Source organism: Hyperolius riggenbachi, chromosome 5 (assembly GCF_040937935.1).
Source record: "Hyperolius riggenbachi isolate aHypRig1 chromosome 5, aHypRig1.pri, whole genome shotgun sequence".
Lineage (NCBI taxonomy): Eukaryota > Metazoa > Chordata > Amphibia > Anura > Hyperoliidae > Hyperolius > Hyperolius riggenbachi.
Genome location: NC_090650.1, coordinates 194,732,774 through 194,746,199, shown reverse-complemented (window position 1 = coordinate 194,746,199; position 13,426 = coordinate 194,732,774). Strand labels below are relative to the sequence as shown.

The following is a 13,426-nucleotide window of genomic DNA, read 5'->3' as shown; positions in this document are numbered from 1 at the left end:
GGTATTAAGTGTCATGCGGGTGTTGATTGCAAGTACGTAGTGCCATGTGAGATCTGTGTGCATTTACTGGATGTCATGTGGGTGCTGAGTGCAGGTACTGGGTGTGACATGGGTGCAAATACTTGTCGCCATTCCTGTACTGGGTGCTGGCTATGAGTGGGCTTTGGGCATTACATGGGTTTTGAATGCAAATACTTTGGTTGCAGGTACTGGTTAAGCGGGTGCTTGGTGCAGATAGTGGGGGCCATGTGGAGGCTGTGTGCAGGTGTGAGTACTGGGTGCAATATCAGGCCTGGATGCAGGTACTTGAGGTCATGTGAGCATGAGTACTGGATGCCAACTATGGGGAGAAGGAAGGGTGGATGTTGGGAGAAGAAGAGGTCAGTGTGGGTGCTGCAGGAAAGGGAAGTCATTGGGGGTGCTGGGGGAGGGAGAAGTCAGTTTAGGTGCTGGAGGAGGTCACTATGGGTGCTGCTGGGGGACAGAAAGGGTGCTGCTGGGGAAGGGAAAAGTCAATGTAGGTGCTGGGAGAGGGAGGGGTCAGTGTGGGTGCTGGGGGAGGCAGGATCACTGCAGTGCTAATGCTGGGGAGGCAGAGGTCAGTGTGGGTGCAAGGTTGAGGGAGAGGTAACTGTGGATGCTGGGGGAGGGAGAGGTTACTGCTGTCAGAGAGACACTATATTACCTGCTCCCACAAAGCTGTGGGGATGGTTACACTAGTATTCCTGTATGGCATCTCTTTACTCCAAAGTGTCCCAGATGGGGAGGAGCTTCCTGTGGGTGTAAGTGGGCTTCCCACGAGAAGGGGCGGAGCTTATCACAACCAAAGGCAGGACTTCGTTTTTACAGCCAAAGGGGTCTTTTAATGGGAATTTAAAGAGGGGGTGGGGGGGGGCGGTGCTTGGGGACCCAAAGCTCCCCCTCTGCATGTGCCTGTTTCTATATCTTAAATATATGCAAGCCTAAACATACCCTTTGTGTAAAATGTGGTATTTCATGCCTTATACATTGCTAGAATACTTTGTCCCTAAATACAATAGTGCAGTTATAACAATCTACTGCTGCCTGTCCAAGTAAGATGAAATGGTCAAACATGAAAACAAATTATACAGAACTGCAAAACCTGAAGCAATAAATATGCACATAATGTACAGTTATTAACACTGTTACTGTCAGTTTTATGCAGAAATTTCACAAATACAGGGCGTAAATAATTAGGAACTGGATACAGATTTTGTACTTAAGAAGCAACTTTGAAAAAGAGTGTCTTAAACTTGCTAATACTGTACCAAGGTGTAACTGTACCAAGGTGAGAAAATCTCACTAAAGTGTACATGAAGTGGGGCCAAAATATCAAACTGTATTCCTGTAAACATTTTAACATTACTTAAAAAAACAGCCTGATCTTACTGGCTTCAGTAGAATCTTAATCACACATCTAAAACCAGCATGCTGATAATCCTGTTATATTTTTGACAAAAACATTAAATCTGCATGCTTGTTCAGTGTCTATGGCTACAAGTATTAGAGGCAGAGAATCAGCAGGACAACCAGGCAATTTGGGGTGCATATTATGTCGGCGCCGCTCAGTTCAGCGCGAGGAGAGCCGAATGACGGCTTTCCCCACTGCCGCTAAACTCTGAGGCGGCGTTAAATACTATTCCCCCTCCGAGTGGTCGCAACTCGGAGGGAGATGTAATTCGGGCTATGGCAGCCGTGGGGCGCGCATCATAGAATTACTGCTATGACGGCGCCCAGTTTAGGCTCTCAGAGCCGCGCGCCGAAATGAACTGATCCGGGCAATTTGCATTGTTTAAAAGGAAATAAAGATGTCAGCCTCCATATCACTCTCACTTCAGGAGTCCTTTAATGGCAGAGAATCTGTACAACAGCCACAGGAATATAATTTTAAAGAGGAAACCAGTTATGATACCCTCCCTATTCTGGAAACACATTATACCATTTTTTCATATATTAGACAATAGATTGGATAAAAACACTAAATCTGGATGAAAAAAAGTAGGTTCCTCAATTGATGGAACAGTGGTCAGGAAAGAATATTCTTTGAGAGTTTATGGAGAAGTGGGGCATAGCCAGGGGTGGCACAAGAGCATGGCTTCAAACCTTTACAGTATACTGCACTGAGCAGTACAAGAGTGCAGCTGCAGTGGGGAGACGGAGAGGGATACTAGATCAGATCCCTGCTAAGACCTGATCCAGTGGAAGCACTGTAGTAATGTGGCAAACAATCAATAAGAAGTTGCTATTGATCATTTACCATATCTATACAGTGGGTACCTAGCTTCACTCAGCTCACTTCTGATTTCCTGTAAACAAAGTAGCTTCTTATATTGTCTGCACAACTGTGAATGCTAGTCAGTTGTCATATACTGTATGAATGGACAATAGAAAATGATTGTTTTAACAATGTGATCAGAAGGACTGAAAGTTAAACTTGGACCGCTCAAACGTGTCCCCACAAATGAAATGGTCATTTTTCAATTTCATGTTCATCGACTGATAATGTTCATTGATATTCTAGACACAATTTGACAGAGATTATTCTACACAGATACAGATTTTTACCCCCAGTTTGATCATATCATCAAAGTGATCATTCTATCAAATGGGGATATTGTATTGTGTGTTGCCAGCATAAAGTCTTTCTGATCATGTATTCGCTCTAATTTTTAACAGAATTTAGTTACTTTGGAATAAAAACATAAATAATTAGTTTTTTTTTTTTTTTTTTTACTAATTATCTTAATACAAATGCTCTTTAAAAGATCTCCAAAAGTATGGATGCTCCAAAATGTGACATCACTGTGCAGCAATACAAATCTTATAAAAAAAAAGTGTGCTTCCATGGATGGAAAACGATATTAGTGGCTTTTCTAGCTGGAATGGCCCTTCAGATTGCTGGTGGACATAAACGGTTTCCTGGATATTTTCCTGCTGTCCTTTAGTCTGTGCTTATTTGTTGCCACCCAACTCTGGTAGAATTGGCACATGCAAACTGCTGCCTGGTGATACAGCTGAACAAGGCTCAACCCATGTTGAAACGATGTTCCCCTCGGGTCATATGTGATGAAAATTCATACCTGTCCTGGCTCTGATATCCACACATGTTGCACTCAAATGGATCACGGAAGCCATGACAACCCATGTGAATGGTGTACATCACATGATCCAAGAAGAGAACCCGGCAATGCTCACACTTGTGGACTTTAAGTAGTTCTCCATTGCTGCTAATCACCTTGAAAGCATCTTGTGAATTGTCACTGGTTGCTCTAAACATATCAAATGGCTTGCTTTCTTTATGAGATATACCATTTCTGGGATGAGGGGTCATGTGATTAGTGAGATATATAAGACCTCCCCTTTCCTCATTGTTGCTTTCAGTGTCCGTGGAATCTTGGCAGCTGTTGCTTGGGGATGCCTCCTTTTCAGAAGAGATGGATTTAACTTTAGAAAGCAGCAGTAAGTTTTCCACTGCACTTTCATGGGCTGCTAGGCTGGGATGAAAGGCAATATCAGAGTGGGGTTTATGCAATACATGCATTGTATTTATAGCTTGGACAACTTCAGGACCACCTGGAGGGGTCTGCACAAGTGGACGCAAAGATTCTGCTCCAAGGTATGTGATAGCATTGTTAATTGCTTGATCCATAACATGTGTCTGCATAATTTCACTCTCCTTCTCAAAATTAGCACTGGCATCAAAAGGGAGGTCTGATAGCCGCTTCTCCCCTACAAGGCAAAAAATGAATTATAAATCATTTAATTGGCAGATTTATGATTGTATACCATACTAGGAACTTTGCTTGTCCTTTGTTTGCATAAAAGTATCTATTGATCCATTCCTACAATCCTTGCCTTTGCATTGATTAACCTTCTTAGCGCCAGAGGGTGCCGCTCAGGCCCTGCTGGGCCGATTTTGATAAAATAAAAAGCAGCACATGCAGCCGGCACTTTGCCAGCCGCGTGTGCTACCTGATCACCGCCGGCGAAAGAGGGTCCCCCCAGCCGCCCGAGCCCTGCGCAGCCGGAACAAATAGTTCCGGCCAGTGCTAAGGGCTGGATCGGAGGCGGCTGACGTCAGGACGTCGGCTGACGTCCATGACGTCACTCCGCTCGTCGCCATGGCGACGAGGCAAGCAAAACAAGGAAGGCTGCTCATTGCAGCCTTCCTTCTTAATTCTGATCGCCGGAGGTGATCAGAAGAACGTATCCGGAGCGCCCTCTAGTGGGCTTTCATGCAGCCAACTTTCAGTTGGCTGCATGAAATAGTTTTTTTTAAATTTAAAAAAAACCCTCCCGCAGCCGCCCTGGCGATCTCAATAGAACGCCAGGGTGGTTAATGTGTGCATCACAGTTTTGCATTCCCAATTTTTTTTTCAACCACTTCTGTACTAGCGGTCTCTGGCCCCCCCTATAAGGACCAGAGACTTCTGGTACCACAAAATGCAGCTTATCGACGAACTGCTGCACACACTTCATCACCGCAGACCTCTAGCGTCTGCTGTCGATATGATGGTAGAGCTCTGTGAGCCAGTGAGGAGCCGCTTTCATTGGCTGCTGACCCTGTCATCAGTGTAAGACAATGGGATTGGCTCACAGTGATCACGTGTTCAGGAGCCAATGAAATCGGTTCCTGACCGCCTCACATATCATATTGACGGCAGGGAGAGTGAGCTGCGGTGGGGGCAGAGTGGTGCGATCGGCGAGAATGCGCGGCGGCGATGTTGAAATCTATGTCCTGTCAGAGTTAAGAATCCACAAACAGGATGGAGAATTCAATTAGCATGGTCTGAAATAGGTTGAAGAACAGCTGTAACAGACTCTGTGCATAGGAACACTTGAAAAATAGTCTAGTCATCCCAGCCCTTCTCACTTTTCCAGTAAGGCCTGGAACCCATTTGCAGCGCTTTTCTAAGCCTTTTCTGAGTGCTTGTGATTTGAAAAGCTCTTGCTACTGTAATGCTATGTGTGTGATCCCACTTGAAGGATGTGATTTATAAAAAATCTCCCATAGCATTGCATGAGCAAGGGCTTTACAAATCACTGGCTCTTAGAACATGCTGCTAGTGGGTTCCAATAATTCAAAATAATATATGTATTAAAATTTTAAAGGGGATGTTTTTCACAAAATGTGTCTTTTAACCCCTTGTAACTAGCTAATTGTGGACTAACCACTTTTCAACCAGAGGGTTTGCATAGTCAGACTAGATGGTCATTATGATTAACCAGAGTGATCAGTTGTGGAGTGAGCGAACAGATGCTATTGCAAGTCTCTCTCAGATTCTAAGGAAGGGACAAAATGCTGGCAACAGCATCTGTTACAGTGTAAAAATAATAATAATAATAATATAAAAGTCCTTTATAAAGGAAAAAGTTGTCAATAATAATAGTAAACACTATTAATAATACAGTCAAACACTGATAACGCTCATAATATTTATATTAATCATACATAAACACAACAAAAATGCAGATAATAACTCAAATAATATGTATCATATAATGGTAGATTAATAGTATGATAATAATAATATAACTCTCCTTTTCCTTGTCCTTCAATATGCAAGGAATGATTCCAAACCCTCTTTAGATGCAGATATAGAATTTTAAAACTATAATGGGTGCAAAACAATAAATTATGCATTTTTTTCATTTTTCTACTTTAAAAACTATAAAATAAATTATTCTTGGGACAAAATATGTCCCAAAGCAATACTAGTTTTTCCAGAAAAAAATTGATATATGGCAAATTTTAACTTAGAGTTACTTTTATTCAACCAGCAAGTATTTTTTTGACGGGAAATAACATACTGTAGGTGTCTAACAAAAGATAATAAGACGATGTACAAGAGGCATTTTTGTGGAAAAAAAAAAAACATATCTCAGCTTTTATTTACATCTGAGCAAAAAGTCTACACTCCAAAATTATTCATACCCTTCATAAACTGTCACAGTCTGTTGGAAAATCCAAAGTTCTATACCATTCCAAATAGTCCAAGCTTTTCTAAAACATCCTAATTGCCATGATTAATTGAGAACAGCTGTTTTAATCAACTCAACAGGTGAAAAACAGCAGCTCTCTTCAGTTGGTTTGTGGACAGTTATGGCTAAGACAAAGAAGCTCAGTCAGGACCTGCGGCTGCGCATTGTGGCTGCTCACAAGTCAGAAAAGGGCTAAAAGGCCATTTCTAAATGTTTTCAAGTTCCAGTGGCTAAAGTGCAAAGTATTATTAAAAAATACAAGATGTTTTGCACTGTTGAAAATCTAAGAGGACGCGGTCGGAAGCCAAAAGGAGGATAGTGAGAGAGGTGAAAAAGGATCCAAGGATCACCACCAAGGCCATCCTGGTGAATCTGGGCTCTGGTGGTGGCAATGTCTCAAGGCAGACAATCCAATGGACACTGCACACTTCTGGGTTCCACGGATTCAGATAAAGGAGGACGCCACTTCTCCAGATAAGGCACACAAAAGCTTGCTTGGCCTTTGCAAATGCTCATCTGGACAAAGAAGAAGACTTCGGGGTCGATTCACTAACTGGTGCTAACCTAGTTAGCATGCCTAGAGGGTTTGGGCGTGCTAACTAGGGTGCTAACCAGTTAGCACGACCACAGATCACGCGATCTGGTTTGCCCTGAAAACGTCGCGTGGTAACAGCTTCAAGTGAAATTTATCCATCAGCGAAAACGGAGCATAGGATGCGCCCTAAAAAGGCACATTGGCTGCATCCTATGCGCCGTTTTTATCGCACCGGGTGCAACGTTTACAGGGCACTGATGGATACATTTCACTTGAAGCTGTTACCACGCGGAGGGTGTGACGTTTTCAGGGCAAACCAGATTGCGTGATCTGTTACTTTACACGTGTAAACTTAGTTTACACGTGTTGTAGCGCATTTCACAAGCGTGCTAAGACTTGGCACTGCTTTATGAATCAAGCCCTTCTAGTCTTCTGTGTTATGGTTAGTTATGTCGCGAACCTCCGTTTTTCAGTTCGCGAACCCCGTTCACGAACCTTCGCGGAAGGTTCGGTTGGCAGAAAAGTTTGCGAACCGCAATAGACTTCAATGGTGAGGCGAACTTTGAAAAATAGAAAAAATTATGCTGGCCACAAAAGTGATGGAAAACATGTTTCAAGGGGTCTAACACCTGGAGGGGGGCATGGCTGAGTAGGGTACATGCCCAAAGTCCCGGGGAAAAATCTGGATTTGACACAAAGCAGCGTTTTAAGGGCAGAAATCACATTGAATGCTAAATTGCAGGCCTAAAGTGCTTTCAAACATCTTGCATGTGTATACATCAATCAGGGAGTGTAATTAGAGTACTGCTTCACACTGACACACCAAACTCACTGTGTAACGCACCGCAAACAGCTGTTTGCGTAGTGACTGCCGTGCTGGACTGATGCGCAACATGGCCAGAGTGCAGGCCGTGGCAGTTTTCCAGCCCATATGGTCGCCGGGCTGTGGTAGCTCAAAGATAGAACAACAGTGACTGTCCAGCTGATCAAATTTGGTTTGTCCACAATAAAGCAACGACCTTATTATCTTCTTGTATATAGGTAGGCATAGGTAGAAGTCCCAGTATAGGTAGGTAGGCATAGGTAGGTGCCTCAGAAGTTAGCTAGGCATAGGTAGGAGACCCAGTATAGGTAGGCAGGCATAGGTAGGTGGCCCAGTAGTTAGCTAGGAATAGGTAGGAGTCCCAGTATAGGTAGGTAGGCATAGGTAGGTAGGAGTCCCAGTATAAGTAGGTAGGTGTCCCAGTAGTTAGATAGGCATAGGTAGGAGTCCAAGTATAGGTAGGTAGGCATAGGTAGGTGTCCCAGTAGTTAGCTAGGCATATGTAGGAGTCCCAGTATAGGTAGGTAGGCATAGGTAGGTAGGAGTCCCAGTATAGGTAGGTAGGCATAGGTAGGTGTCCCAGTAGTTAGCTAGGCATAGGTAGGAGTCCCAGTATAGGTAGGTAGGCATAGGTAGGTAGGAGTCCCAGTATAGGTAGGTAGGCATAGGTAGGTGTCCCAGTAGTTAGCTAGGCATAGGTAGGAGTCCCAGTATAGGTAGGTAGGCATAGGTAGGCAGGAGTCCCAGTATAGGTAGGTAGGCATAGGTAGGTGTCCCAGTAGTTAGCTAGGCATAGGTAGGAGTCCCAGTATAGGTAGGTAGGCATAGGTAGGTAGGAGTCCCAGTATAGGTAGGTAGGCATAGGTAGGTGTCCCAGTAGTTAGCTAGGCATAGGTAGGAGTCCCAGTATAGGTAGGTAGGCATAGGTAGGAGTCCCAGTATAGGTAGGTAGGCATAGGTAGGTCCCCTAGTATAGGTAGGTAGGTAGGTGTCCCCGTATAGGTAAGTAGGTGCCCCAGTAGTTAGGTAGGCATAGGAAGGTGTCCCAGTATAGATAGTTAGGCAGGACCTGGCTGGCACAGTAATAACAATTACCAAGGTCCAGCTGCAACAGATAGGGCTGTATAATGTCAGTGTCAGTGAGCAACACACAAAAAAAACAAAACACATCAGGAAAACATTAGCTCTCAAAAGAGCTGTTGAGGGGTGCTATTTTAGCAATAACAATCAGCCAGGAGCAAGCCAAGAGCCTAACTAATCTTTCCCTAGGAGAAAAAATCTGCAGCAGCTCTCCCTAGTCTGTCTATTTGCAGCAGGCACACGAGTGAGTGTCATGGCCAGCGAGCCTGCCTTATATAAGGGGGGGTGGGGCTCCAGGGCTTAGTGTAGCCTGAATGGCTACAATGTGCCTGCTAACTGTGATGCAGAGGGTCAAAGTTGACCCTCATAGTGCATTATGGGGCGAATCGAACTTCCGCAAAAGTTTGCCTGGTCCAGGCGAACGCGAACCACCAAAGTTCGCCTGGAACCGTTCGGCGGCGAACCGTTTGCTACATCTCTAGTTATGGTCAGATGAAAAAAAAAATATTTGTTTGTTCACAATGATGTTTCCTTCATTTGGTGTAAAAAAAGGTGAAGCCTTCAACCCAAAGAACACCATCCCCACTGTCAAACATGGTGGTGGGAACCTAATGCTTTGGAGGTGTTTTTCAGCCAAAGGACCAGGGAACCTAATCACAGTAAACGGCACCATGAAAAAAGAGCAATACACGAGGATTCTCAACTTCAACATTAGGCAGTCTGCAGAGAAACTTGGCCTTGGGCACCAGTGGACATTTTAGCATGACAATGACCCAAAACACAAAGCAAAAGTGTTGAAGAAGTGGTTAGCAGACGACAACATTAACGTTTTGGAGAGGCCCAGCCAGAGTCCTGACTTGAATCCAATTGAGAATCTGTGGAAGAAGCCAAAGATCAGGGTGATGGCAAGAAGACCCTCCAACATGAAAGATTTGGATCTCATTGCTAAAGATGAATGGGCAAAAATACCTGTGGAGACATGCAAAAAGCTGGTCTGCAATTATAGTAAGCATTTGATTGTTGTAATAGCCAATAAAGGCTTTTCTATTGATTATTGAGAAGGGTATGAATATTTTTGGACTGGACTCTTTTTGCTCAAATGTAAATAACATCTGAGAATCTTTTTTCCACAATAATGCCTCTTGTACATTGTCTTATTATCTTTTGGGCGACACCTATGTAATTTCCTATCAGAAAAACTTAGACATGATATATAAAGTGTTTTGTTAACCCTTCAAGTGAATGCAAGATGTAGTATTGGCTCTGTGATGTTGCACATTGCGGGAGTGGGCATGTTGTATAAGGCAGTGGAGGACATCACTATAGAATCCTCCTTAGTAGAGTTGATGTTATGAAGATCTTGCACATGCCCACTAGATGCAGGAAACTGCATCATCGCTGTATGTCTGTAAAAAGCTGCAATGTGCAGAGAAGCGGAATACTAGTTGTAAAGGAGTAATTATGTTTTTCGTTTCTTTCTGCATAAGCTCCGCCTCTTGCCCAAACAAAGCTCAGCTTCTCATTCAAACAAAGCTTCCCCCGCCTCCCAAACGAAGCTCTGCCCCTCTCTCCTATGAAAAACCAATGACCTCTTTGTTACTTACTGTGAAGAAACGCGGAAAAGCCGCCGTATGAACGCAGGATGAGGCGGCTGTTTCCGCGTCTGGCATAGGCCTGCTTCTCTCAATGGAGCGGGATGCAGAGGAAACGCCGCACGCTCAGACAGCGTGCCGACGGATTCCGCATCCCATACAGCAACAACATTACAACACATGACTGGTGTGGCTGGGACTGATAGTCCACACTGGTTTAGGAGGACGCGTGCGCGGGCAGAGAGGCAGGGCCTTTATGGCAGTCAGAGGAGGGTCAGCTGACCAGGCCGGTCAGCTGACAATTGCAGCAACTTTCATTGGTCCAGCACTTAAGGGAGGTGCTGGAGAGCACTGGTGTATATATACTGGGTGCTGGTCATTCTCTGGTTGTCTGTCGTTGCGATCACTACGTGGTAGCACTCAGGCCTTGTCTGTATATGTGTTCTAGCATAGTTTCCAAAGGTGTTGTCGATCACAGACCTCACACCTTAGCATTAGGAATATTGAACTGTATTATTTGTTATGACCTTCTGCCTGCCTGACTATCCTGCTGAACTCTGATTCTGTACCTTGCTATCTCTGATATCCTGTTGCCAAACTCTGCTCGTTCCAAGACTCTGTATTTGCCTCCTGATTCTGTACCTCGCTATTCTGATACTCCGTTGCCAAACCCTGCCTGTTTATTGGATTCCGTATCTGTCTCCTGAATCTGTACCGTATCTGTCTGTGTGTTAACGACCTGGATTGCCCGACCTCGAGAACTGGCCTTACTGTTAGAGGCAGTTCCCAGACCTGTTAGTGACACCCTCTCCTTGGAGTCACTCACATTCTGTCCTTCCTACCCTCAGCCTAGCTCCTCCCCGGGAGAGTCTAGGCATTCGGAAGGAGCTTACTTCTGCTGTGCAGTACTCCTTACTGCTTCTGTACCTTCTCCTAAGGTGCAATACTCAAAGTATTACTGTTACACCAAAACAGTCTTATCCTTCAGGTGTCCAGAGGTTAGAATATATATCTGATTATCGATGATACTGCAGATCATCAATAATCGGGTATATCCTGCATTCTCGGTGATACTGCAGATCACCGGTAATCAGACCCTCTCTGTGTTACACCGATCGTTACACTTACTCCACCAGCACCCAATAATGCTCCCCCCTCCAGCAGCAGCAAGTGACCTCTCTACTCCCTCCAGTAAAAAACTAGTGTCTTCTCTTTCAAATACTGCAAAAGCAGTAAGGAGGTGGAGTGAGCTGGAGGCTACATTTTTCGCATAAGGCAGTGCAGTGCCATGGCACTCCTTCCTACAGGGGTTGTGGGGTGTGGTTTAACCTTGTTTTCAGACAGCAACAGCGAGGAGGTACAAAAAGTAACCTTTTAAATGCCAGTTACTGTACAAAATAATTTTTTTTACCATTTAAAAGCTTTTCATAGCCTGACTGTATAGTCTCTTTAAGGCGGTTTTATGTCTGTCGCGAAGAGGTTAATCTGTAATAGGTACAGACATAATACATTTCTGCATGTATTAACAATGAAAATTGATGGAGGCTGAAATTGAGACAATGGCCCATATGCAATTAACTTTTTCTCCTGAGGGATAACTTTTCATCTTCTCTTTAAAATAACATTTCAGCACTCTGAAATAAAAAAGGATCAAAAGGTGGTTGAATAAGTACTATCAAAATTATTTTGAGTATTTTCTTGCTTGCTGGCGGCCTAAAAGGCATTTTATTGGCAAGTTGTGAAAAATCACCTAGGAGAAAACATTGATGAAAAAATGAATTGCTTAAGCTTTTTTAAATGTGATATTTTCACACCTTATGTATAAAATGCCTTTCAAGCCACCTGCAAGCAAGAAAAGAGTAATTTTGACAGTACTTTTTCACTTACATGTCGTTATCTGGAGCCACCACCGCATTCACGCCAATCGGCGTGGAGCGGTGGGCAAGAAGTTAAACAGAAGATGAGAAATTATCTACCAGGAGAAAACTTAGAATAAAAAGTAAATTGAACAAGGGTCACTCTGTCAAAATGTAATTGTAATACTGATTGGAAAACACTTAATTTCCAAGTGTCAAATGGAAAAATGTATCTAGGATTTTAAATAACCAACAATATTCACTACTGAGTAAATGCGTCACTTGTCTGTTTTGTGGCTTTTGAAACTGTGTTGTCGATCTGTTTAGTTGAATAGGCTGAACTACATATAGCAAAAGTCAAGACAGGAAACACCAAGCCTTTCATGCACTGGAAAATAATGGGTTGGCTGTGTGGTAAGCAAAACTCTAAGTAAACCACTGACACAGAGCAAAGCTGAGAATGATAGGAACTGCCCTTTGTGTTTAGGTGTAAATGTTTCCATAGGCACAAGTTTCTTTTCTATTCATGCATTATTTTAAATATATTTTTTAATACTTTTAATTTTTATGTATAGTTTCAGAGATGTGGATTCAAAATGGTCAGTGTTGCTTTCTCTCTCTCTCTCTCTCTTTTTTTTGGGGGGTGGGGTGGGGTGGAGACACTGAATGGGCATTGCAAAGTACAGTTATCCTTTTGTGGGGTTCTACTGAATAAAACACACAGTCCCTACCAATGTCAATATGAATATCAATTCTATCCACCCATTTGCTTCCCCCACAAGGTTTGTAAAGTTATTCATTGACAGGGCTCTCATTGCTTATTTACAGCAACCCCTATTCCTGGACATTTTTAACAGTATTGATATGCTAATGCAGTATGTCAGTTGTTGGTTTTTTGTAAACATGAGACATATAAGAAACACTCTAATGGCAACTGAAAAGCTGTCATGAATCATTTGGCAAAATGGATAAAATAATTTATGTGTGATTTTTGCACATATGCAGATTGGTCAGAAATATGAAAACAAAAAGCAACCAAGTAGCGCTCCAGATCTCAAGGAAGTCCACAATCAGACCAAATCAATGTCCATTACGTGTCAGTCGGAGTCCCTTTAAACATAACACCCTGGATCATCTAGGTCTTCTTGCATAGGCTCCGTTTAGGATCAACACGATATATAGATAAACAGAAAAAAAGGCATATAGTGTAACTCCGTTAAAACTCTCAGCATTACCACCACCACTTTATTATCCCAATGAACCGTGATGAGATAGCCTTAATAAACCACTGGCGAGCACCGTGACACACCCCCTCTGTGTCCACACTCACCCAATGGGCCTCCTTTGATCTCCGGAGGTAAGATTTAAGGCCAATGGGGGTCAATACACCATATCGGAAATCCGTATGCCACTCCTCAATCAAGGTACTGCGGGACTAAGAGAGCTCGATAGTGTAAAATCATTTATTTAAAACGTCTAAAAAAACAGATTGCACTCACATTTAGGAGACTTGATAACAGCGTTTTATACAGTGTTG

The 13,426-nt window shown here is 43.3% G+C and overlaps 1 protein-coding gene across 7 annotated transcripts in view; it reads right to left on the bottom strand.

Moving 5' to 3' along the window:
* Nucleotides 1–1,206: 1,206 nt before the first annotated feature.
* Nucleotides 1,207–13,426, bottom strand: part of IKZF1 (IKAROS family zinc finger 1) — a 296,693-nt gene continuing 284,473 nt past the window's right edge. For 3 of the 7 annotated variants that reach the window (XM_068236523.1, XM_068236521.1, XM_068236520.1), the window contains one exon: nucleotides 1,209–3,750. In XM_068236523.1, coding sequence (XP_068092624.1) covers nucleotides 3,047–3,750 — 704 coding nt within the window. In that variant the 3' untranslated portion in view covers nucleotides 1,209–3,046. Of the gene's footprint in view, nucleotides 3,751–13,426 lie in introns of all 7 variants that reach the window. The other 4 variants (XM_068236525.1, XM_068236524.1, XM_068236519.1 and 1 more) reach the window with 4 other exon arrangements.